At 39.9% G+C, this 27,599-nt stretch overlaps 1 protein-coding gene across 1 annotated transcript in view; it reads left to right on the top strand.

The window, feature by feature from the left end:
- The window catches only part of prex1 (phosphatidylinositol-3,4,5-trisphosphate-dependent Rac exchange factor 1), a 176,035-nt gene that overhangs the window by 22,794 nt on the left and 125,642 nt on the right, over nucleotides 1-27,599 (top strand). Inside the window, exons 4-8 of the mRNA XM_061734902.1 lie at nucleotides 9,673-9,777; nucleotides 15,801-15,902; nucleotides 17,273-17,434; nucleotides 26,592-26,725; nucleotides 26,956-27,071. Coding sequence (XP_061590886.1) covers nucleotides 9,673-9,777; nucleotides 15,801-15,902; nucleotides 17,273-17,434; nucleotides 26,592-26,725; nucleotides 26,956-27,071 — 619 coding nt within the window. The remainder of the gene's footprint in view (nucleotides 1-9,672; nucleotides 9,778-15,800; nucleotides 15,903-17,272; nucleotides 17,435-26,591; nucleotides 26,726-26,955; nucleotides 27,072-27,599) is intronic.

Genomic DNA, 27,599 nt, shown 5'->3' with positions numbered 1-27,599 from the left:
CCCACGGTAAGAATTTGTATCTCACGGTAAAAAAGATAAATTCCTGTTGATGATGTTTTTGTGTAAAACTGATTTATGGTTCTGCGTTAAATCCACGCACAACGTACGTGAAGGAAGGAAGGAAGGAAGGAAGGAAGGAAGGAAGGAAGGAAGGAAGGAAGGAAGGAAGGAAGGAAGGAAGGAAGGAAGGAAGGAAGGAAGGAAGGAAGGAAGGAAGGAAGGAAGGAAGGAAGGAAGGAAGGAAGGAAGGAAGGAAGGAAGGAAGGAAGGAAGGAAGGAAGGAAGGAAGGAAGGAAGGAAGGAAGGAAGGAAGGAAGGAAGGAAGGAAGGAAGGAAGGAAGGAAGGAAGGAAGGAAGGAAGGAAGGAAGGAAGGAAGGAAGGAAGGAAGGAAGGAAGGAAGGAAGGAAGGAAGGAAGATAAATTCTTGTGATGACGTTTTTGTGTAACAAACATGGTGGATCTGAGAGTGAGATAGATTTATAGTTGAAAAGGTGAAGTTGAATTAGTATTTTTTTATCGTCATTTTTATCGTTATCGGGATAAATGCCAGAAATTATCGTGATACATTTTTTAGTCCATACCGCCCATCCCTAACATCCATCACTTCAAAACAACTTAAGACAGATTGGCAAAGAAGTAGATGTAGTTCCTTGTGTCAGTTATGTTTCAGTGCAGAAAATCAGTGTAAGACGACAAACTTCATGACGTTGGACCAGGTGGTTTTTGCATCATCTGCCGACAGTTTAACGGACAGATGAACCCGCACCTTCACCTCTGCTCTCGCCTCGGTGGAGGAAGACGTAAGAGGCGGTGCCATTCCTTTGTTTTAGACATCCATGTATGCTGGACTTTGTTTTACAGTTTTGATTTTTTTTTTTGTAACAAATTGATTCCAAAGTGGATGCATTTCTTTCTACTTTTTGCATTTCTTCAAGTTTGTGTGAATTTTCAACCACCGTCTTCGTATGATAAATTTACCCCCCCCCCCGTTGAGGAATTGAGCTTCCCACACAGCACCTTTGTTCCTGCATATCCATTACACTTCCATCACCAGCCCGTGACCTTTGTCTCCTTCAGCACCGACACCTCTCAGCCAATCAGTGGCCCCGTCTGGGCCCTCCAGCTGTGGCCCTTGACCTCCACACGGGTCAACACCATGACCGCGCTTTGATTAACCTCCCGCATTGTTCTGGTCCCGCATTGCAAGACTGTCTGCCAGTCACATTTAGGGCAGAAAACCGGGAAGATTCATTGATTGTTCCGTCTCTGCCAACGTGGGGTGAGACTCCACAGACGTGTTTAAGAAAAATACATCAAATAAAGACCTTTTTTTTGTATTTGATTTTCAATTTAGTTAATAAAACACACAATCTGACTTACTTTGTCAAGTCAAGTCAAGTCAACTTTATTTATAAAGCACTTTAAAAACACCAACATGGTCCAAAGTGCTGGACAGGCAAATGGAAGACAAAACTACGGTGGCCGAGACCCGCCATTGCTGAAAATAAAAGTAACGCTGCAAACAGAAACAAACGCCGCTGCAAAAAAAATAAACGCTTTGCAAATACAATAAACGCTGCAAACAAAAAGAAACGCCACTGCAGATAAAAGAAACGCTGCAAATAAAATAAAAAAATGACGCAAATAAAAAAGCCACAACGGAAGTGATTTACCGGGGACTGTTTTTGCCGATGCATTGTGTTTTATGGTGTTTTGTACGGTGGCCGAGACCCGCCATTGCGGAAAATTAAAGAAACGCTGCAAATAAAAAGAAACGCTGCTGCAAATAAAATAAACGCTGAAAATAAAAACAAACGCCGCTGCAAATAAAATAAACGCTGCAAATATAAAGAAACGCTGCAGCAACCGGGGACTATTTTTGCTGATGCACCGGTGTTTTTTACGTGAGAGGAGAAGAAGAAGACGAAGACGTAAGTGAAAAGGAAGAAATAAGAAGAGCGAGTAATAAGAAGAACAACGAACGAGAAAATAAGTGAAAAGGTTAGTGTTCAACGTCGCTACATGTAATTTTTAATGTGCAACACCGGTGCATCGGCAAAAACAGTCCCCGGTAATTCACTTCCGTTGTGGCTTTTTTATTTGCGTCATTTTATTTTATTTGCAGCGTTTCTTTTATCTGCAGCAGCGTTTCTTTTTGTTTGCAGCGTTTATTTTATTTGAAAAGCGTTTATTTTATTTGCAGCGTTTCTTTAATTTTCCGCAATGGCGGGTCTCGGCCACCGAACAAAACACCATAAAACACAAGGCACATAAATAAAACAATCATGATAAGTTAAGTGAATAAAAAGGATAGAATAGAAGATAAAATAATAAAATAAAGAATAAAAGGATAAAATAAACCCAACTGTCTTGCTAGCTGTTAAAAGCCGAGGAGAAAAGGTGGGTTTTGAGACGAATTTGGACTTTGGACAAATTTCCTCAATGAGTCTCGTTTTTTTGGGTCCAAATGTTCACACACTGATGGATCTGAAGCTCTTTTTCTTTTTAAATCTAAAAAAACTTGCCAAGGTACTTGCATTTCAAGGATAAATTGAGGACGTGAGTATTTGCGGTGTTTTAACGAAAGTACACGGGGTCGCTGTGCACAGGGCAACAGTCACGTCATTATGCTTTGTCTGAACTCCTCGTGTGAGTGTGAAACTATTTCACTTAAGCTTGTAGGAAAACATTTCACTGATGAAGAATTCAAATAAGTTTAAGTTTATCAAAGGAACAGCCCGAGTCTTTGAGCTATTTCGAGAACAGCCAATGCCTTTCAGAGAAGTGATTAGAAAAATGAACTGGGGAGAAATTAAAGCTTCCCTTTTCGGCCCCGGTCAGACTCATAAGGTACTTTTCTTTTTTCGAGGTGGCTGAATTGACTGTGTCGTTGTTGTCACCCGAGGAAAGGAAATACCTCGGCACTGGGCCGTAGTTGTAAACACGCTTGCAAACAGGCGTGTTGTTTTTGTCAGCAGAGGGATCCAGTTGCAGATGGAGATTGAAAGCTGAAATGGGTGTTTAAGATTCGGCCGCTGAACATATCCTGCAGGATTATAAGTGCGCGCTGACATCGCTCACATGTGCACGACCGGTAATGTTCACTTAACAGCCAGATGCTCCAGTCTGAGCTTTTACCAAAACATGACACAGTTCGGCTCCGGCACAAGTAACCCGAAGAAGTGATGCCACATATGACACGGATGCTTGGAAACTCGGCCGTCTGTTTATTTCTGGGGGTTTTCTTTTTTTTTCCAACTGTCTGCTGAAGCAGACGCGTAAAATACCTGCTTACATAAGTGTTGCAATGAATAGCAGCCTTTTGGAGAGCGTGTTTTTATTTGCACAAGCTGGTAGGAGTAATGCTTTAAAATAAGCATGCTGGGGGACTTTTTGTTTAAACGCCTCATAATTAGGGCCCGAGCACTTTCAGTGCGAAGGCCCTATTGTATCTGTAGGAATTTTTATTATTTTTATTCTGACGAAAGGAGGGCCTTTTTGCCCCCCTAAACGTGCCCAAAAAGTCACCAAATTTTGCAGGCAAGCCAGACCTGGCGAAAAATGTGATATTTAATGGTTTGCATTAATGGGCGTGGCCTAATGGCTCAACAGCGCCCCCTAGAAAACTTTGTGCCTCAAGCCCCACGATACGGTTTGACGTACATGCACGAAAATCGGTACATTCCTGTATCATGTCGCAACTTAAAGAAAAGTCTCTTGGCGCCATGGCTGAAACCGAACAGGAAGTCGGCCATTTTGAATTAATCGTGTCATCTTGGCAAAATTTATGCCATTCCTTCGGCAATTAATACGGCCCGAACCGTAATGTGCACCCAGGTGTGTTATACATCAAAATGTGCGTCTCTGTCCTGTGACAACACGCTTTACTTTTTTTTTTTTTTCAAAAGTGTTACCATGGCGACGCTAGACGCCAAAAAGCGCGCCCTCCCTTCATCTGATTGGTTCAGACAGAAAAAAATTTGTGCCTCAAGCCCCATAATACGGTTTGACGTACATGAACGAAAATCGGTACACACCTGTATCATGTCACAACTTAAAGAAAAGTCTCTTGGCGCCATGGCCGAAACCAAACAGGAAGTCGGCCATTTTGAACATTTTGAATTAATCGCATAATTTTGGAGCAATATGAGCCATTCCTTCGAGAATTAATACGGCCCGAACCGTAACGTGCACCCAGGTGTGTTATACATCAAAATGTGCGTCTCCATCCTCCGACACCACACATTACTTTTTTTCTTTTCAAAAGTGTTACCGTGGCGAAGCTAGATGCCAAAAAGCGCGCCCTCCCTTCATCTGATTGGTCCATATTTGATAGTTCTCCAAAAGTCACCAAATTTTGCATGCAAGCCAGGCCTGGTGATAAATTTGATATTTAATGGTTTGCATTAATGGGCGTGGCCTAACGGCTCAACAGCGCCCCCTAGAATACTTTTCTTTACCATAACTTTTGAATGGTTTGACATAGAGAGTTGTGGGTGGTGTCACCGGAATCGGTATGGAGTCCTTGACCTTCATTGGCTTGAATTAGCCCCGCCCCTTCTTCTGATTGGTTGTCCCCATTTTCTGCTATAACTTTTGAATGGTTTGACATAGGAAGTCGTGGGTGGTGTCATGTCTGATATGCTAATGGGGACGGTGGCCGTGAGTGCGAGGGCCCGTTCATCGCTGCTTGCAGCTTTAATGGAAAGTTATTCCCCACATTTACTTCATTAGGCTCACCATGAAGCTTCTAAAGTTTGGAGATCACGTTCATGCTCAAGTTTATTTCCTTAATGATAGTGTGCTGTGAATATTCTGATTAGCTTTAATTTCCTCTCAAGAATAGGTTTTATGTACATGACATTAAGTTAGGGATGTAAATGCCGAATGGAAATGAGGCATTAGAGGCTTTATCTGTGCCTTCCCTAGGGACCTTTAAATAATCACGTTAAACGCAGTATTGGGCATTAAAAAAGTTCTGGAAGTTTATATCAAATAATTGCCTCGTCCTCGTCCTCAAGTAATTTACTGATTAATCGTTAAATCCCGACTTTAAGTAGAACAGTTTTACGTTTACAGACATATTTACGGGTCCTCTTTACGTTGCTGCATCGTTCTGTATGTGTGGACGTAAATGCCACATCCAGTCTTGCATCAGCTCAGCAGAATCGGAGGTTTCCTGCCGTACGAGGTAGGGATGGGCGGTATGGACTAAAAAATGATCACGATAATTTCTGGCATTTATCCAAGTAACGATAAAAATGACGATAAAAAAAATATCAATTCAACTCCACCTTTGTAAATATAAATCTATCTCTCTCTCAGATCCACCATGTTTGTTACACAAAAACCTCATCAACGGGAATTTATCCTCTTTCTTTCTTTCTTTCTTTCTTTCTTTCTTTCTTTCTTTCTTTCTTTCTTTCTTTCTTTCTTTCTTTCTTTCTTTCTTTCTTTCTTTCTTTCTTTCTTTCTTTCTTTCTTTCTTTCCTTCCTTCCTTCCTTCCTTCCTTCCTTCCTTCCTTCCTTCCTTCCTTCCTTCCTTCCTTCCTTCCTTCCTTCCTTCCTTCCTTCCTTCCTTCCTTCCTTCCTTCCTTCCTTCCTTCCTTCCTTCCTTCCTTCCTTCCTTCCTTCCTTCCTTCCTTCCTTCCTTCCTTCCTTCCTTCCTTCCTTCCTTCCTTCCTTCCTTCCTTCCTTCCTTCCTTCCTTCCTTCCTTCCTTCTTTCCTTCCTTCCTTCTGCGTCGATTTAACCCAGAACCATAAATCAGCTTTACACAAAAACCGGAATTTATCATTTTTACCGTGAGATACAAATTCTTACTGTGGAGAATTTTTTTGATGGTTTATCGTGAACGGTTAAATGTCACCCATTCCTAGTAGGCTACGAGGTCCCGGCTGCAGCTCCCGGTGCTGGATCCTCCTTAAAACATGGATGTGGGTGTCAGAGGTGTCTTCAGTATTCACATTCATTACTCAGGTAGAAGTATAGATACTAGAGTTTAAAAATACTCCTGTAGAAGTTGAAGTATCAACTCAAGTTTTTTACTCAAGTAAAAGTATAAAAGTACTGGTTTCAAAACTACTTAAAGTATAAAAGTAAAAGTAATGTAAGGGGGAAAAAAGCCATTAAGGACAAAAGCCATTGAAAATGAATGTATCTTAGTATAATAGTATAGTAAGTGTTTACTCAAGCGTACTCTTAAATTAAACTTACCTGCTGTATTCTACTACCCTTATTTTTAACAGCTTGTGCTTTTTATTATTTTACTTCTTTACTTATTCTTACCTATTTATTTACTGTCTAATTATGTCTTGCCGCTTTTAATGTCAATGTAAAGCACTTTGAATTACCTTGTGTTGAATTGTGCTATATACAGTAAATAAATTTGCCTTGCCTAATGTAAATATATTAAAGAAGCATATATGTGTACTATTGAGCATTAACATGTGTTTCAGAGAGCAGGAGATATGATGACTACTTGCCTATAAGTATTGTAATAACTTTTGTTTGGTAACTTTACTGCAGCATAATGTATTTAAAGGGGACCTATTATGAAGGGGACGTTTTCTCTTGCTTTGACATGTATGGGGGGGTCTCCCCTCGGCCTGCCGGCTCAGGGATGGAGGAAAGCAACCGAGTTCTGCAGAGTCTGTACTCCATACTAGCCGAGCTTTAGCCGAGCTTTAGCCAAGCTCACGTTGAGTTTCATCTCAGTATGCAACACAGCCCGTGGCTGTGTGAGTAAACACTGCCAAGTAGCTCGAAACGCATTATTAATTCAGCATACTGAAGACAATGGTGGCACAGCCGAGCCTAACTGTACACGCTGCAGCCGATCCAAGCCTGGTATGTATTCTTAATGACTACTGGGATGTGAAACCGTGTGCACGCTGGAGTCTCATCTGGAGCTCCAGAAACTGAAACTGTCATTTGAAACAACCTTGCAAGTGAAATCCAAACCTGCAGGTTCTGTCACTGTCGCTTTCAACCTCAAATCTTAACGTTGCTGCCTGAAGGTTTTGACTTCCAGGGCCCAGAATTCAGTCGCTGGGTTTCAAGATCCGCACCTTTTAGGAAAACTTTAAACGGTAACGACACCATTGAAGCGACAGACTCCAGCCCAGAACTGGATGTTAATGTCATTTCACTCCCACATAAACATCAGAGTCGGTCCCTGCTCAGCATCCGTTTTACAGCCCCATGACACCCAGAATAACCGCGTTCTTGTGTCTGTTCTTTTCTCTTTTCTTGAGAAGAGGGAAGTGAAAGTCTTTAGTACATGAGGTTTAACACAAGTGAGCAGCGCGATGTAAACGACGGGCAGCGTTTACAGTCCGGACGAGAGCACAAACACACCAGAGGTGTCAAGTAACCAAGTACAAATACTTCGTTACCTTACTTAAGTAGAAGTTTTGGTTATCTATACTTCACTGGAGTAATTATTTTTCAGACGACTTTTTACTTTTACTCCTTACATTTTCACGCAATTATCTGTACTTTTTACTCCTTACATTTTAAAAACAGCCTCGTTACTCTATTTCATTTTGGCCTTTAATAAAAACTATCCAGTTAAATTGCTCCATCCGGATAGAGTGAATTTGGTTGTGGTTGTTTCAGATGTTCTTGTCCAGTTTTGTTCTTACATCCGTTCCCTCAGATTCCTGCAACTAAACTTGGATGTACATTCCAATAAAGGTTAGGATAAATGATAACATGCCTCTGAAGTTTGACTTTTTGCAAACTTCAGAGGCGTGTAACTGCCTGTGACGTCATTTCAACAGTTTTTCGACTCATACCCATAAACTTGAATTCGTGTTCACAGTGAAGACTCGTAGTCGTAGAAATTACAGTTGTATTCACAAGACTTTGCACTCACAGCTTTTAGATTCATACTCACATGAAAACAATTCTAACCCTAATCATTTATCAGACTCATGTGTGTGACAGCAGCATTTTGGGTACAACTTTTTTATTTACATACAAATGTTTATCATTACGAATAGTTATAACATGGACACATCTTTTTGGAAGTGATCTTACTCCATAGGCTAGTGTCTGTTTCTGTGCTGCTGCTGCACGCTGGCTGCACAGGCGGATGCTTTCACCTGAGAGAAAAGAGGAAGTGGCGCGTCCTGTTGATTTTATTTCCACTACGATGTCAAATGCAATTTGACTTTAAGAGAAGTGAGAGGGTCGGTTGACGTATGTTACTGGATAGAGTTTTGAAATGTTTTATTTCTTCACAAGTGATTTTGGTTGGTTGCAAACTTCTGTACTGCAGGCCCTTCTGCAGTAAGAGAAGATGTCACGTTCTGTTTTGTCACAATGGTCTTTGTACGCAATCAGCTTCTTAAATAAGAACAAATATTTCTAGTCTGTTTCCCAAGTGTCATCACCAAAGGTTAAGATTTATTGTACTTTAAACTTGATATAATACCAGATTCAGAGGTGGTAGTAACGAGTTACATTTACTTGAGTAAGTTTTGGGAAATGTTGTACTTTTAGGAGTAGTTTTGAATCACTATACTTTTTACTTTTACTTGAGTAGATTTGTGAAGAAGAAACTGTTCCTCTTACTCCGCTACATTAGGCTACGTTGAGCTGTTACTTTTCTTTTATCCCTTTTATCTGCGTACGCGTCAATCTCATGACATCACTGGGTGATTCTTTGGTAAAAATGTTTGTTTTTGCATGTTTTGTCACATTTACACAGACTCAAACACACACAGAGTTTCTATGAGTTCATGTTTGTTCTAGTTCTGCCTGGTTAAAAAAGAAAAGTACAAAGGCTTGACATTTTGTCCTACTTGTGCTTAATTTATTTTTATTTTTTATTCTGTTATTATTTTATTTATTTTATTATGTATTAAAGTACTTGAATTTACTTTAAGCTTATTTTAATTTAAGCTATTTTTTATTTTTTATTAATTTTAATTTATTTTATTATTTTATTGATTTAATTTCCCTGAATATGATTATTTTGTACTTTTGTCTGATTGAATGGTTGTGTTAAAAAAATAAATCAGACGTTACTCAACAGTTACTCAGTACTTGAGTAGTTTTTTCACCAAGTACTTTTTTACTTTTACTCAAGTAATTATTTGGATGACTACTTTTTACTTCTACTTGAGTCATATTATTCTGAAGTAACAGTACTTTTACTTGAGTACAATTTTTGGCTCCTCTACCAGCTCTGACCAGATTATTTCATCATTATTATTTCAAATGAACCCACATCCAACAGTAATGGAACAATATGTATAATTTCCACATGAAGAGGACACAGCAGAGCCCTACGATCAGTTATAATAATACTTTATAACTAATGTAGGAAATTACAAGGAAAGTTTGTGTAATATTTCACATCCTGATTTGACTGTGAAGACTGACGTGTAAAAACATGAGATTTCTGAGGAACTACCAGACATTTTTATACGGATGGATAAACTTGTCACTCTTCATCAGGCTAAATGAAGCAAGTCGGTTATTGAACTCGTTGCGCTGATTTGTGAAGCTCTTTCCCTCCTGAAACCTGTTAAACTGTTGGAGCTGGAGCTTTTCCTCCGGTTCTGTCTTCTCTACCATCACCCCCCCCTGGTATCAGGCCCGCGGTGCCCCCCCCCCCCCCCCGGTATCAGGCCTGACCCGTGTGTTTCCTCTCTTTTGCAGAAGCAGAGTTTCTCGGTTTACGGCGAGTACTGCAGCAACCACGAGAAGGCCCTGCGGCTCCTCATGGAGCTGAATAAGATCCCCGACATCAGGACCTTCCTCCTGGTAAGAGGATCCTCCTCTCTGCCCTGTCCTCACTTGTCCTCTCTTCCTTTAAAGCAGCACAACGTAACTTTCAGCTTCTGTTGAGTTTGGCGGCTCCTTTAGACGAAAGCGGTAGTGTTTTACCAGAAAGAACACTACGTTTCCCATGAGCACCAGCGCGTACTGCCGGAAAACTCCTGTCCCGTCGCGTGCATTTGTTTTGATAGTGAATGAAGACGGGACGGACTTTCAAAACTACTTTTCTGTTTCACCAAGTAAACAGACGGAACGCAAAAAAAAGATGTTAAACTGCTGGAAAGGAACTGGAATTTACCGGGATACCGTAAAACAAGGAAGCCAGGGAGCGGTATATGGAGAAAATAATGATTATTAACGGTTTGGATCCATATGAAATCCCTACTAAAGAGTGGAGCTCCTCGTCGGAGCGCCACTCTTTAGAAGGATTTACTGCCGCAGTTCTGCACAACCCACGTCTTACTACCTTGTTTAGGAGTGTTTGGCAGCTGCTTTGGTAAATGTTTGACTCGCCATGTCTTTCAATAAATTAGTATAATAGTACAACATACAGTAAATGTTTTGTATCACTCTTACTTCTCTTTTCTTTTTTTTTGACTGCTATATTATGTTGAAGAGGCTCTGAGGCGTGAGCAATTTTTTTGTTTTCCTTGTGAGATTATTTTTTTCCTCTGCAGCTACAAATAGAGTTAATATTTTTTCCTCAACAAACTAGTTTTATATGAAGATTGGGGTTAATTGCACCGCAGAGAGCTGGCCCGCAACTGCGTTTAGCTGGAGAAGTGGGGAATAAAACCCGTGTTTTGATCCGACACCGGTCTGTGTGAGTGTTTGTTTGTGATACTGTGAGGAACGTTTTGTTTGGTCGTTACAGCCGTGATCCAACCGAGCCGACGACTCTTTCACTCTTGTACTCTGTTATCTCAGATACTTGGCCTCCGTGGTTCTGCCTCCGAGCAGGAAAGCGGTGAAAAGTTAAACCATTAGGATCTTTTCCCCACGTCTGTTATGTGGAGCTGCTGCAGCCACAACGCAGCAACGGGTTACCAGCTTCTGCGGAGCTGTGCTCCACGCCCCGCCCATTTTCGTCTCCACTACGAATCAGGAAGGAGGGGGATGTGACGTATGCCGTAAAGCAGTCAAAGCCGTAAAAAATTGTATTTTTTTAGTGTGGAAGGGTTCCTACCATGCTCCTCAAAGTTACATAGTGGCAGTGAAGGAGATACAGACCCCTCAGACCATGACAGAGGTTCATTAAACCTGTTGGAAGTCGATGTACCATCACAATGACTCTGGAAATATGATATTAAGGTGGAAAAGTTACATAGTGCTGCTTTAAGTCATCAAATTCTATGATGACCTATTTTTTTTTTTGTGCTTTTAATCAGCTTCCTTCCTTCAGCCACTATGACTGAAGAAAATAAAAGTGATTATTATTTTACACCTCATTGGATGGTTTTCTTCCCTCATGCTGTGTTTTTCTTAAATCCTTAACTGCTTTCTTCCTTTGCCCTACTTTTCTTCCTCTCCTCAGCTTACGCTTGGTTATTATGATGATTATTTTATTATTATTATTATGATTATTATGCCCTTTCTACTTTTTTTTTCTTCAATCACATCACCTCCATTTCCACGTTCACACTTGAATAAAAGCCAGAAACCATAACAAGGTCAGGAGGTTCGTCCGGCCCTGACAGGATGCGACCGCCATCAAGGTCACTTTTGTGTATTGTTATAGTTGTAGTGTTTCCGCTGCCAGCTGTTTCCGCGTTTTAACACCCCGAACCTCCAGGCGCTGGACAATCAACTGGCGACAGGGCCCTTGAGCGAGTGAGGGGGGGACGGGGCTCGGACCAAATGAAATCATATGTAGATTCTGGGTCAGCCAGCTGTGGAGTGTTGGCAGCCTCTCTGGAACTGGCGAACAGATCTGAGGCCCCGTGTTTGTCACTGTCTGGTTCGTTTCCATGGTATTATTCTGTATTATTCTGATCCGTGGGACTGGGATCGCGCTTGTTGTGCGCTTCATCTTTTTTTTTTTGCCGCTTCTGGCGCAGTCATACAGCAGTTAGTTGGTCAAGCCCCGCGTGACACCAAGGCAGCCACTGTAAAAAAATTATTTAGAAACATCTGGTCATGTATCAGTGCAGTTCTCAGACCTGATCAGAGCAATCTTGATGTTTTGTCAAAAGAGCTTTACTTACAAGATAATTGTGTTCTGTTGTGGAGACTTACCTGGACCACAATGACAAGTCCCACAATACCTGCACTGCAAAAACTCCAAATCTTACCAGGAATATTTGTCTTATTTCTAGTTAAAATGTCTCATTTTTGGTCAAAAAATCTCATTTTTTGACTGGTACCAGCAGGGGGCCGGTACACTACCACTAACAGAACTGGTACCAGCAGGGGGCCGGTACACTACCACTAACAGAACTGAAATATATTCAAATATTCCTTCCAGTGAGATTGAAACCAGAGAAACCCTTTTAAAGGTCTAGTTGGGTTAAGGTCTAAGAGATAAGTTGAAGGTTTAGATGAAGCTGTCATTACTTCCCATTCAGAACTCGACAAATAGTCCAGACACAAATTTATTTTATTCATCATGACGTATAAATGAGGAAAGCAAAAACATGCTCCTGGCTGATGGAGACAAGCCGGTATATTCAGCGTCTGCCATTCCTCTACAATAGTTCCTCCTCGCCCACATTTCCCTCGCTCCCCACTCTTCCTCCTGTCATCACAACACTCTCTGTGTGCTTGAGCCTCTCCGCCTGTAGCATGTAAATGAGGGGGGGGGGGGGTCCATCTGATGGGGCAAATATTTGAAGCTCCGTTTGCGCTTCCAGCCACATTGTCCAGTTCTGGTTTGGCAACGATCTGATTTGATGCTTTATTTGTACCGCAACACTCGACACATACTTAAGCCTGCACTTCCAAATGTACTTTATTTTATTTCTACGGTTCACTTTTGTAAACGTAACTTTACAGCTTTCTCTCTGTGGTAATTGGACTCCAGCGTTTGCTCTTGTAGTCGACGACTTCTGTTTGTTTGAAAGCAGCAAAATGCTGCAGGAAAACATCTCGTGTGTGAAAGTCTACTACACAGTAGGGCTGTGCGATTAATCGATTTCAAATCTAAATCGGATTTATTAATCAAGACGATGTTAAAAAAGGAAAATCGGAAAATCGATTTTTTACTTTGTTTGGTCAAGAAGATTGTTAATGTTGTCACTTTACTAAACTCAAGGAGGATTTACAGTATCTTTCAGTTGCACTTCATTCCCAATAGGGAAATTTGTTAATTTTTCTTTCAAAATAAAGATAAAATATTTGAAACAATTTATTCCATTGTCTTTTGTAGCTTTACCAAAGAAATCGAAATCGAAAATCGGGTTTACAGGAGAAAAAATCGGGATTTTATTTTTGTCCAAAATCGCCCAGCCCTACTACACAGTAAGTATAATTAGGATTCAAATTTAGTCATTTATAACTACAAGTGGCTTACATCAGACTTTTTTTGGAACATCAGAATCAGAATACTTTATTGTCAGTGTACCTGGGTACAGTGAGATTTGAAGCAGCATCATCTCTCCAGTGCAAGACAAGACAACATGACAGCCCATGTCACAAAAAAAGATGTGTCCTAAAAAACAGAACTCGAAAACAACAAATCAGAAATTACTCATAAACATACAGGTTAATTCACAGAGGTAAAAAAAAATAACAGTAAGCAAAATGGTAACAAGACTGGCACTAAACATAAGACAGAAACACAAGATGTAATATGTTGTAGGGGAGCGTATTGCCAAGGACCTCACGATACGATACACATCACGATACTTGAGTCACGATACGATGTGGTATTGCAATATCCCAGCTTTGCGGTATATTAGGACGTTATAAATAGTAAAAATGAAATTGCATTTCATTTTTAGGATCTAGAAAATCCATTTTTGGCTTGGTTTCATTGCAAATTGCAGTAATAGTAATTAATGCCGGTGTAATAGCTACTGCCACGGATGTTTTCTGGTCTTGGATTTAGTTTTTGTGTCATTTTTTGGTTTTAATTGAATCTCAAAATGACGAGAGCTTTGGAAATTTTCCGTTGAAGTGAAGTGTTAATTGCATTGCGAGATGAAAGAAGTGAAGAGAAAGCAAAAGGAGGTCAGAGAAGCATTTGACTCCGGGCTGGCAGATTACAAAAACGTAGAGGAGATGACAGAGAAAGGAAGTCGGGTGAAAATTGGGTTAGAAGGGAAGGAAGTTCAATTTCTTTTTTTTTTTTTTCAATATATATGAAGAAATAAAGCAAACGTTCCCAGCTCCACCAGCTTCTCTCGCCCTGTTTAGACTTGAAAGGGTTTGCCATATGATTATAAAGCTTTAAAGTGATCTTCCTTCCCATTGAGAAAACTCCAGTGTTTATCTGCCTGGATGCTTTTGATCTTTTATTCCATCCCATGAGCTCATAATGTATCAACAGTCTTCATTTCAACAAAATACAAGGCACAGAGAAAACCGGGACTGCAAATGTATTCTCCCTTAAACTCCTGAATAAACCCATCTTTTCCGCTGGTTCTATGGAGCGCTGTGTTTTTTTTTTTTAGTTTTTTTTTTAAACCCCAAATCTCTTGGGGAGTGATGGCACTTTTTTCTTTTTTCTCTCTTTGTCCCCCATTTGAATATTTTTTTTTTTTTTGAAAAGTAGGTTAATTTCTATAGATAACAATTAAAAATTAAAGCTGCAAGCAGCGATGAACGGGCCCTCGCGCGTGCAATTTGCACCAATTAAGGTCAATGACTCAAAACTAAGTCCGATGACACCACCCACGAGTCTTTATGTAAAACCATTCAAAAGTTATGGCTGAAAATAGGAACTATCAAATATCGAACAATCAGAAGAAGCTCATTTGCACCAATGAAGATTAAGGACTCAATACAGAGTACAATGACACCACCCACGACTCTCTATGTCAAACCCTTCAAAACTTATAGCAGAAAATAGGGACAACCAATCAGAAGAAGGGGCGGGGCTAATTTTCATCAATTATGGTCAAGGACTCAAAACCGAGTCCGATGACACCACCCACGAGTCTTTATCACAACCCGTTCATAAGTTATGGCAGAGAATAGTATTCTAGGGGGTGCTGTTGAGCCGTTAGGCCACGCCCATTAATGCAAACCATGAAATATCAAATTTATCACCAGGCCTGGCTTGCATTTAAAATTTGGTGCCTTTTGGGGAACTATCAAATATGGACCAATCAGATGAAGGGGGGGCGCGCTTTTTGGCGTCTAGCGTCGCCACGGTAACACACAGAAAGAAAGAAAGAAAGAAAGAAAGAAAGAAAGAAAGAAAGAAAGAAAGAAAGAAAGAAAGAAAGAAAGAAAGAAAGAAAGAAAGAAAGAAAGAAAGAAAGAAAGAAAGAAAGAAAGAAAGAAAGAAAGAAAGAAAGAAAGAAAGAATTCCTACAGATACAATAGGGCCTTCGCACTGTAAGTGCTCGTGCACTATTGCACGAGTATTGAGTAAGTATTGAAAGTTTGGAAATATAAACTTTTCATTATAATCAAATGTGAGTGTAATTCTGACTAATTTAGAGTATTTCTCAACCATAATGAATCCCTGGTTAATCACTTTAAGTGGTCACAGTTTGGATGAACTAGTAGCTGCTGTTTCACACCCAAACGGGGCTGATAGTTTCCAGTCAAGAGCAGCCTGAGTATCACGAATAAACTCAACTAAAACGTGGAATCCCCGGTGTTGGTACTTTGAAAAGTTATCGATCTGTAAAAACACCCCTGACTAATCTTTGGCCAGATTTAGTGGATATAAACACGCTCGTGTAGTCCAGCTGTTTGACTCTTATCTTGCAGAACTGCACCTTTCCTTCTCCAACTTTCTTTGTCTGCTCCTATAATCCTGGTCTGAATTCCTGCTGCGTATATTTCTGTCCCTCTAGTTGTTTGTAATTGTCCTTGCTCTTTTTCTTCTTCTTGTTAAGCACTGTATGCTGCTGGGAGGGAAGAAGAGCACAGACATTCCTCTGGAAGGATACCTTCTCACGCCCATCCAGAGGATCTGCAAGTACCCGTTACTGCTGAAGGTACAGTATGACGTGTGATATGTCTGTCGTTAGCAGTCCTGTTCGTCATAATAGAGTGTGATGACTCAATCTGAAAACTGCACAACCATAACGTTGCCTGCGTAGAAGTGACTGATTCATAAGTTAAAGGGGACCTATTCTGAAAACCATAACTATAAACCATAACCAACTATAAAACCGTGTAACTGCATTAGCGTCCGACTATCGTAGCACTGCGTGATATCAGACACTCTCTGTCCATCTCCCTCCAGCAGCTGCCACTTTATTGAGGTTTTTGTAGTGAAATGAGGAGGAATCATAGAGATAACTTCTCATTTCAACTAACTGGATCAGCCGTTCCTCATCATGACTGTTTCCTACAGCGCTTTCAACCGGCTTTCAATGCGAGCGGCAGGAAACGGCCAGCTCAAAATGGCGCGCCGCGTCGCGCTGCTTCGCTGCGGCCAGTTAGGACAAAATAAAGCAATGGGATTGATTTTGTCGCTGACGCTCGCTCGCATCTCATGCAGTTATGATACGGTAACTCCGCCGGCCGGAGCTTCCACAATTTTTTCGTAGCGGTGTATCGCGTCATGAAAGGCTGAAATATGGTTCTGCGTCAAAACGACGCCGTGCCTATGGCGTGTGCTACGCGTCGACGCAGACCACACGCCGTCACCTGCGCCGTCACTGACGTGCACCTCCCGAAAATTGTAACTACGCGTGGAGGCGACGCAGACCACACGCAGACGAGAGGGCTGTGATTGGTTCGCTTGGTAGCAACGCCTTTCCGGTTTCCGGTTTGAAGCAGTCGTGAACTTTCGGGGCTCGTTTCTTCGTTTATGTGTGTTTTTTTTTGTTTTGGTTGTTTGCACAATAGTTGTCCTTATCTCTTTGATTTACTGTGACCGGAAAAAGTCGGATAAACCATTCAGAAAAATATCGCTAACTAGCGGTCGCGGGGGGTACTGCACCAGGGGTTCATGACGGCGTCACGGTGACTGCGTGTGCTCTGCGTTGGTTTGACGCAGAACCATAATTCAGCCTTCAGGCAGCCAATCAGCACAGAGCCTCATTATCATAGCCCCGCCCTCTCAGAATCCCACATAGATAAGGAGGTTAGAAACGGGGAAGATAAAGACATGGTTTAGAGGCTGAATTTCTCATTTATTTAGCAAAAACAATCAAAAGCTTGTTTTTAAGACATTCAAGGCCTGTTTAAAATAGGGATTAGATCCATAATAGGTCCCCTTTAACTTGCACCCATCCACCAGCATCAGGTTTGGGGTTTTATTAAGCAGATACAGGTCACTGACACTGTCGCGTCCCACAAATATGATATGAGAAGTATACTGTACTTGTTTTAAGCAACTTTTATGTCCTGGATTTAGGAACTTCTTAAAAGGACTCCGAAGAAGCACGCTGACTATCCCGCGGTGGAGGAAGCTCTGCAGGCCATGAAGGCCGTCTGCTCCAACATCAACGAGACCAAGAGGCAGATGGAGAAGCTGGAGGCGCTGGAGCAGCTGCAGTCCCACATCGAGGGCTGGGAGGTGAGACTGGGACTCGGGACTGGGGAGCGTCCGGGTAGGGCTGGGGATCGATTCAAATGTCAAGAATTGATTCGATTCCGATTCTTAAGATTCAGAATCGATTATCACGATCCGATCCGATTCGATCCGATATTGATTTGGGTTAGTGTTATTAAAACAGTTTTTTCAGCTTTTGCATGAATTATATGACTGTCTAGTTATGCAAAATATTACTACTAGTATTATATTGAGATTCAACAGCAAGTATTGCAGCTAATGATGCTGTAAGGACCAATCAGCTCCCAGAATGCTGATAGAACTGCTTTCAGAAACATCGTGGGTCAGAATTACCAAACAGATCCAGGGAGGAAACAGAGACGGATGAAATCAGTTTTATTTTTTCCCCATTTATGAGAATTTGGTTTTCAACATTTATGCAAATGTAACCCCAAGATAGTATATAAAGCAAAGAAACATAGACAATTTATGCAATTATAACTGAAAACTTTAATGTTTTCATACCTTTAAACATATTTAAAGGCAAAAACATGGCACCAGTTATTCTCGTGTCCAACAAAATATTCCTTTTTTGGGCATAAACAAAAAAATAACCAAAAGTTGTAATGTAATGATGAAAAGAAAAAAAAAAAAAAAAAATTTAATCGATCTTTAGACATATGAATCGATTTTTAGGAATTAATATGAGAATCGATTTAAAGCAGCACAATGTAACTTTCAGCTTTTGTTGAGTTTGGCGGCTCCTTTGGACAAAAGCGGTAGTGCTTTACCAGTAGTGTGGCAGGGTTCCTACCATGCTCCTCAAAGTTACATAGTACCAGTGAAGGCGATACAGACCCCTCAGACCATGACAGAGGTTCATTAAACCTGTTGGAAGTTGATGTACCATCACAATGATGATGATGAAATATTAGATTAAGGTGGAAAAGTTGCGTAGTGCTGCTTTAAAATCGGAGAATCGATTTTTCAACACAGGCCTACGTCCGGGTAATGAGGGGAGATCGTCACCACGAGGGATTTTCGACATGCAAAACATACAGTTTGGAGACTGAAAGCAGCTCATTAGAAGGAACTCCACTAACTAAATTCCCATCAAACTCAACAGCCCAACTCTTTTGCAGCCAAATCTGTGCTCTGAGAGTCTGAGAGCAGGGGCCGTGGCCGGGGCTTGGGAGCCGACTGGAGGCTCCGCTGCATTTTTCACGCCTCCCTCACCCACCACAACAGAAGCCTTGTCTTGGTGGGCACCGATGGGACAATCCCCCCACAGAGGGTGCAGACGAGGGTGGGGGGGGGGTGTGCCAGCGGGCCTGGTGCCCAGTCCAGAGACCTAAGAAGCCGGGCGCCAGGGCGCCAGCAAACATGTCCTAGGAGCGGTATATGGTGGGACTTTTGAGAGAAAAGAGTGATGCAAGCACAGAGTGGGCCCCACTGGGACATCCCAGAATATGTGGCCCAAGTCGACTCCTGACTCCCTTTCCTTTTAAAAAAAAAAGTCACAATTTGACTCCAATAAATGTCAAAGGAGTCCAAAAAAAAAAAAAAAAGGAACAGCCAGTTGTTGAACTTTGATGCACACTGCAAAAACTCAATTTTGTCTTATTTCTATGTAGTTAAAATGTCTAATTTTTAGTCAAAAAAAATCTCATTAGACTTAAAACAAGAGTCATTACCAGAAAAATAACATATTTGACCATTTTCACCTGTTTCAAGTAAATTTTCACTTGAAATAAGTAGAAAAATCTGCCAGTGGGACAAGATTTATCTTCTCATTGCAAGCAAAAAAATTTTGTTCCACTGGATGATTTTTCTACTTATTTTAAGTGAAAATCTACTTGAAACAGGTGAAAATTATTGTTTTTTCCAGTGATGAGTCTTGTTTTAAGTGTAATGAGAGTTTTTTTTACTAAATATGAGACATTTTAACTAGAAATAAGACAAATATTCTTGTTAAGATTTTGAGTTACCTGGACCACAATGACAAGTCCCACAATACCTGCACTTCAACAACTCAAAATTTTACCAGGAATATTTGTCTTATTTCTAGTTAAAATGTCTCATTTTTAGTCAAAAAAAATCTCATTACTCTTAAAACAAGAGTCATTACCAGAAAAATAACTTATTTTACAATTTTCACCTGTTTCAAGTCAATTTTCACTTGAAATAAGTAGAAAAATCTGCCAGTGGAACAAGATTCATCTTCTTATAACAAGCAAAAAAATCTTGTTCCACTGGCAGATTTTTCTACTTGTTTTAAGTGAAAATCTACTTGAAACAGGTACTGTAGTTTTTTCCAGTGATGAGTCTTGTTTAGTTAAAATAAGAAAATCCTAAAGTGTGCCGTCAGCTTTAGGTAAAAATAATCAGGGCAGGAACAACTACAAAAGAGTTTGGGGCAGCAAGCACTTAAAACAGCATCGTTCAGTGTTATGCAGCTAAAAATAAAGCTAGGAGAGATCACGACCTGCAGCCTCCGCTATCTTTCATTCGATGATTAAGTTACTTTGCACACATAGTATTATAATTCTAAGAAATAATACTGTAATTGGACCATATCAGTAATCTTAACAAGAATATTTGTCTTATTTCTGGTTAAAATGTCTATTTTTAGTCCAAAAAAATCTCTATACACTTAAAATAAGACTCATCACTGGAAAAAACAACAATTCTCACCTGTTTCAAGTAGATTTTCACTTAAAATAAGTAGAACAATCTGCCAGTGGAACAACATTTTTTTGCTTGTAATGAGAAGATAAATCTTGTTCCACTGGCAGATTTTTCTACTTATTTCAAGTGAAAATTTACTTGAAACAGGTGAAAATGGTCAAATAACAGGTTATTTTTCTGGTAATGACTCTCGTTTTAAGTGTAATGAGTTTTTTTGACTAAAAATGAGACATTTTAACTAGAAATAAGACAAATATTCTTGTTAAGATTTTGAGTTTTTGCAGTGCACAGTCAGTAAACTGTAGAATATGTTTTCTTTCTTGTTTTAAACAAGTAACCTATAAGTAAATACCATAGCAATACTTCATCGATTAGCCATTTAAAACTTTGTACTTTGTACTGTATAAAGCAGAACTGTTGAAATGGCCCCTCCTCCTGAGTTAAAGTTGATACCGTTTCCTGTCAAAATACCACAAACATGTGGTGAAATAGCTTCTTTTTTTGTCACGTTTTTAAAGCTCAATCTTTAGCCGCTTTAGGGGCGGAGTCAGACTCTTGATTTGACTCCAAATCTTCTGGGTGTGCCTGTTTTCAAATTAGTGTTATACTTTATGTTAACCACAGAAAAAAGAGGCAGGAAATGCATCGACATGTGAAATTAGGAGTTAGAGGTGGAGAGGCTGGATAATTCTCCTCTGAAGATCTGAATGACGGTTTCAGACCGAGGCCGATCCAAACCTGGTGACAGGGAATCTCAAATCCCTGTAGACACACAGATTTATGATTTTTACAGTCATCCCCTTTTAAAGATATTGTTAGCTTTATTCAGTTGTTAATCTTTACATTTCAAACTAATCAGTGAGCTTGGAGACATCACTAAAGGATTTATATAACAGTCTTGTATGAAGAAGGTATGAATGCTGGAAATAGATAGTAGATGCAGCCAAAACAAGTGGCACTTTTACCTGAATCCTTCAAACATTGAATTATTAATGGTCCTAAATGCTTTCGAACTGTTTACATTTGTATTATTACGGAAGAGTATTAGGGCCAGGCAAGAGAAAAGAAATTTGAGAGTGGAAGATTTTTTTTTATTGTGCACTTCGAGAAAAAAGACAAAATGTCGAGAAAAAAGTCGAAATGTCAAGATTAATGTTGAAATACAATTTCGAGAAAAAAGTCGAAATTTTGTGAATAAAGTCGAAATTTCGCCTTTCGACATTTTGACTTTTTTCTTAAAAATTTCAACTTTTTCTCGAGATTTCGACTTTTTTCTCGAAATTGTACTTCAACATTAATCTCGACATTTTGACATTTTTCTCAACATTTCGACTTTATTCACGAAATTTTGACTTTTTTCTCAACATTTCAACTTTTTTCTCGACATTTCGACTTTATTCACGAAATTTTGACTTTTTTCTCAACATTTCAACTTTTTTCTCGACATTTCGACTTTTTTCTCAACATTTCCACTTTTTTCTTGAAATTATACTTCAACAATATTCTCGAGATTTCGACTTTTTTCTCGAAATTGTACTTCAACATTAATCTTGACATTTTGACTTTTTTCTTAAAATTTCAACTTTTTTCTCAACATTTTGACTTTTTTCTCAACATTTCGACTTTATTCACGAAATTTTGACTTATTTCTCAACATTTCGACTTTTTTCTCGAAGTGCATAATGAAAAAAAAATCTTCCTCCTCTAAAATATAATTTTTATTTTTCTCCTGCCTGGCCCTAATAATCTTCCGTAGTATTATTACATCCAAATTCCAGATTTAGCAAAAAAAACCATGCATGTACGATGCATTCAGGGGAAAAAAAAAAAGAAAAAACCTCAGACCATAAATTTTCTGACTTTACTATTTTCTCGACGGCAACAAAACAGAAGCCTGCAAAGGCACTTTACTTCGACCCTGCCCCCCCCGTTGAGCCTTCAGCCTAACAGCATTAGTTTCGCTCTTCTCTCCTCTTTCCAGCCACTCTCAAAGGCTAATCACCTCCATCATTAATGGCCGAGACCGCCAGTAGTGCCGAATCAGGCCGAGATGCATTACTGGGGCTTGGATACACTAGATATGCACACACGTACACTACAACCCTGAGGTTTTCCTCTTATGCAGACATATACTGAGACTCGCATGCTTGTGTGCAGATACGAGCATATACCACATGCTTGTAGCCGAGCCGGCCTTAGCTTAGCACGGCTGAAGTGCTCGAGCCCTTTCCCTTCAGCCCAAATACATATTCACGAAACAAAATCTTGCTCCTTGACTTTGGAAAAATAGTAGCCATCACAGAAACATGCACAGGATCCACGTCTGGATGATTCAAATATGATATGAAAACTAGGCCTGTGTTGAAAAAATCGATTTCCCAATTCTAAATCGATTCTCATATTAATTCCTAAAAATCGATTCACATGTCTAAAGATCGATTATTTTTTTTTAATTTTTTTTTTTTTTTTTTTTTTTTTTTTTTTCTTTTCTTTTTTTTTTTTCATCATTACATTACAATTTTTGGTTATTTTTTGTTTATCCCCAAAAAAGGAATGTTTTGTTGGATACGAGAATAACTGGTGCCATGTTTTTGCCTTTAAATATGTTTAAAGGTATGAAAACATTAAAGTGTTAGGTTATAATTGCATAAATTGTCTATATTTCATTACTTTATATACTGTCTTGGGGTTACATTTGCAAAAAATGCTAAAAACCAAATGCTCAAAAATTTAAAACCAAAATCGACCGAAAATGGAACAAATAAAAACGGAATGTGGGAAAAAATAAAACCGATTTCATCCTCTGTTTCCTCCCTGGATCTGTTTGATAATTCTGACCCACATGATGTTTCTGAAAGCAGTTCTATCAGCATTCTGGGAGCTGATTGGTGCTTACAGCATCATTAGCTGCAATACTTGCTGTTGAATCTCAATATAATACTAGTATTAATATGTTGCATAACTACAGTCATATAATTCATGCAACAGCTCAAAAAACAGTTTTAATAACACTAACCCAAATCAATATCGGAATCGAATCGAATCAAATCTTGATAATCGATTCTGAATCTTAAGAATTGGAATCGAATCGATGCTTTTGTGCAGATACGAGCATATACCACATGCTTGTAGCCGAGCCGGCCTTAGCTTGCAGCGGTTCTCCAGTGCTCAAGCCTTTCCCCTTCAGCCCAAATACATATTCACAAAACAAAGTCTTGCTCCTAGACTTTGGAAAAACAGCAGCCATCACAGAAACATGCACAGGATCCACGTGTGGATGATTCAGAGAAGGGTCTGCGGCACCGAGAAACCGGCTGAAGGAGGTCTGGGTTTGGATCCGTGTCAGAAACAAGACGCACTTAAGTCCAAATATGATCTCTGGGTGTGTGGTGGCGGTGGCGGCTGCGGCGGAGTCCACACATGGGTGCATTTAGTTACGGATAATTAGGAGTGGAATGATCAGTTTAACAAGAAACACACTGTTTTGGGGGGTTTTTATTTTCTCCTGCAGCCGTAATTTGACAGCGTAGGTGAGGTGGGCACGCTCTCACACGCTCCCTCGTCCAGACTGAAATAGAGACGCCGATGTTTCTGCAACTGGTTGAATTTTGACACCCGTGAGGTAGTTTCACCAGTCACTCACCACCTGAGCGGGAGCACGTGAGCGCACGCCGGCTCTTCTGGGTGTTTGTTAACTGTACGTGGCCTTTGCTCCGGTTCAATGAAGAAACGGAAGTTTGTGGTGTACTCGATGGTTGACTAGAGAAGCATGTTCTGTCTGACCTGATTACATCTGTGAAGGTGGCACGCTACAGGATAACAAAACATACATGGCTTTCTTTTTTTTTTTTTTTGATATGTTTTTATTGGCAGATTGTTTCCACAATACAGAGCAAAACACATGAACATACCTTTTTTTTTTTTTTTCATCTCTCTCCCCATCCCTCCCCTACGACGGAGTATTAGGGCCAAACTAAGACAAAAAAAAAGGAAATTACGAAAATAAAGTCATAATAATATGAGAATAAAGTCGTAAAATTACGAGAATAAAGTCGTAATATTAAATATATTATAATTATATAAATATAACTTTTTAACATTTTAACACACTCTTCCTGTTAGAGTTCTCATAAATTAACACTTTATTCTTGTAATATTACGACTTTATTCTCGTAATATTACGACTTTATTCTCGTAATGTTACGACTTTATAATCATAATATTACGACTTTATTCTCATAATATTACGACTTTATTCTCATAATATTACGACTTTATTCTCATAATATTACGACTTTATTCTCATAATATTACGACTTTATTCTCATAATATTACGACTTTATTCTATTACGACTTTATTCTCGCAACATTATGACTTTATTCTCGTAATTTCCAATTTTTTTTTGTCTTAGTTTGGCCCTAATACTCCGTCGTACTCCCCCCACGGTTATCATCATTAATTTTCCTTTGGGGATAGCAAAATAAAAATAAAAATAAAAAATAAAACTAATAATAAAAATTAAAAAAAAGTAAATAAATAAAAATAAAAAGACACTAATATTGTGACATAACAAAAAAGTAGTAGTAGTGCAATGAATGTAAACTTAAATAAGAAATTAAACCGATATGGGTCATCTAGAGATTAATAATTATTTCTTAGATCAATAATTAGCAGTTCCAGTAGCAGTCACAAGTTATACTAGTAAACACTTGAGTGGGAATGTTGTCATATATCACCCCCACAGTTATATACCAATGTACAGACATGTCTTTCTTGACAAAAATCTTTTTCAAAATTTCATTGATGGAAATGCAAAGCAATGAGTTTTGCTGCATTAAACCCGAATTGAAAAACGATAAATTAGTAGTTCTGATACCGAAACGTTCCTCTCAAAACCTGTTGTCATCATATGAGCGTTAGGTTTTGGTTTTGTTTGTGGAGACCGCGGCGTCCTGACGGGGAATAGTCACAGTAATATTGTGAGTCTGCTTAGCAAAAACAGGAGAAGCGTTTGGGCGGGGACCCCTGTCTTCAGTCTTTCCTGTCATTGAAGACAGAAGGAAAGCAAGCTGATGTCCATGTCAAAGTTGAGTTTTCATATTGTTCTGCAGAGGTTGTGACCTGGTTACGTTTTCATCCTAACAATGTGTTCTCTGCAGCGCCACCATTTGACTTTCCACGCTTTCCTCCGCTCAGATAAAATAAACTGTGGCTGCTGCGTGTGACCGTCAACACTTGGGGCCTGATGTGAATGAATTCAAGACAACTGCATTTTTAGGGCCCGAGCACTTACAGTGCGAAGGCCCTTTGTATCTGTAGGAATTGTTATTCTTTATTCTTCTGACGAAATGAGGGCCTTTTTGCCCCCCTAAACGTGCCCAAAAGTCACCAAATTTTGCATGCAAGTCAGGCCTGGCGAAAAATGTGATATTTAATGGTTTACATTAATGGGCGTGGCAAAATAGCTCAACAGCGCTCCCTAGAAAACTTAACTTAAGAACTTAAGAAAAGTCTCTTGGCGAACAGGAAGTCGGCCATTTTGAATTAATCGTGTCACTTTGGCACAATTTATGCCATTCCTTCGGCAGTTAATTCAGCCCGAACCGTAACGTTCCCCCAAGTGTGTTATACATCAAAATGTGCGTCTCCATCCTGCGATAACACGCATTACTTTTCTCTTTCAAAAGTGTTACCGTGGCGACGCTAGACGCCAAAAAGCGCGCCCACCTTTCATCTGATTGGTTCAGACAGAAAAAACTTTGCGCCTCAAGCCCCAGAATACGGTGTGACGTACATGAACGAAAATCGGTACACACCTGTATCATGTCGCAACTAAAAGAAAAGTCTCTTGGCGCCATGGCCGAAACTGAACAGGAAGTCTGCTTTTGAACATTTTGAATTAATCGCGTAATTTTGGCGCAATTTAGGCCATTCCTTCGGCAATTAATACGGCCCGAACCGTAATATGCACCCAGGTGTGTTATACATCAAAATGTGCAACGTGCATTACTTTTCTCTTTCAAAAGTGTTACCCTGGCGACGCTAGACGCCAAAAAGCGTGCCTCCCCTTCATCTGATTGGTCCATATTTGATAGTTCCCCAAAAGTCACCAAATTTTGCATGCAAGCCAGGCCTGGTGATAAATGCAATATTTCATGGTTTGCACTAATGGGCGTGGCCTAACGGCTCAACAGCGCCCCCTAGAATACCTTTCTCTGCCATAACTTTTGAATGGTTTGACATAGAGAGTCGTGGGTGGTGTCATCAGATTCTGTATGGAGTCCTCGACCTTCATTGGCCTGAATTAGCCCCGCCCCTTCTTCTGATTGGTTGTCCCTTTTTCCTGCCATAACTTTTGAATGGTTTTACATAGGAAGTCGTGGGTGGTGTCATTTCTGATATGCTCATGGGGGCGGTGGCCGTGAGTGCGAGGGCCCGTTCATCGCTGCTTGCAGCTTTAATTATTTCTCTTTTCTTCCCCCCACCCTCAGGGAACCAACCTGACTGATATCTGCACGGAGCTGCTGCTTCACGGAAATCTCCTCAAAATCTCAGCCGGCAACATTCAAGAGCGGGTTTTCTTCCTGTTCGACAACCTGCTGGTTTACTGTAAGAGAAAGTCCAGGTGAGCGAGGCGGCGCTGGGATAAGCTGCACAGTAGCTGTCAAAGCCTAGAGAGGGAAACAAGAAGCCATTCAAAGGCATTTTTATTGGCTGAGTAATGGAGGGAGCCCAGACATGGAAAAATGACTGCAAAAGTCCACATTCCTGTTGGGGTTTTATTAGTATGCATGCAAAATAAAAAAACACCTCCGTGCATGCTTTTTACCCCGGTGTCCTCTCTTTTTTTTCAAGGGTTTCTGGAAAGAAGTCCACTAAGAGGACCAAGTCCATCAACGGGCCCCTCTATGTGTTCAGAGGCCGAATCAACACGGAGGTGATGGAGGTGGAAAATGTGGAAGATGGAACAGGTTGGTGTTTGCTCAGCAGCATTTCAGCGGTCTAAACGTGCATTCATGGTTTTTTTATTTATTTTTTTGTATTTCACAAAAGAAAGGCAATCACAAACATGCTAAATGACAGGAGGTCTTACAATTTTCTTTTGTGCACACAAGCCAAATCTCGCCTACAACCCACCCCCCCCCAAAAAAACACAAGAACATACACACGAAATAAATAACAATAAATAAACTGGGAAAAAAAAAAAAAAAAAAGTAACAGTAGAGGCATCAAAACTGGAATACCTACAGATACATAAGATACATAAATTAAATGACAGCAATAAAACAGCAATCACCGTACAATGGAGTTTACAATGAATGAAGCTCTAAGCCAGAAAATAATGGGAACCAAAATTCTTGAAAAAGATGGCCACAGTTATATTTTTCCAATGTTAGCTTTTCTAATGGTAGAAATGCTGTGATTTGGTCTATGAAAGTCTTAAAAGATGGAGGGGAATCATTCTTCCAAAATAAAAGTATACATTTTTTTTGCAAAGT

The sequence above is a fragment of the Cololabis saira genome, chromosome 12 (assembly GCF_033807715.1).
Source record: "Cololabis saira isolate AMF1-May2022 chromosome 12, fColSai1.1, whole genome shotgun sequence".
Lineage (NCBI taxonomy): Eukaryota > Metazoa > Chordata > Actinopteri > Beloniformes > Belonidae > Cololabis > Cololabis saira.
This window is presented reverse-complemented; position numbering and strand designations above follow the sequence as displayed.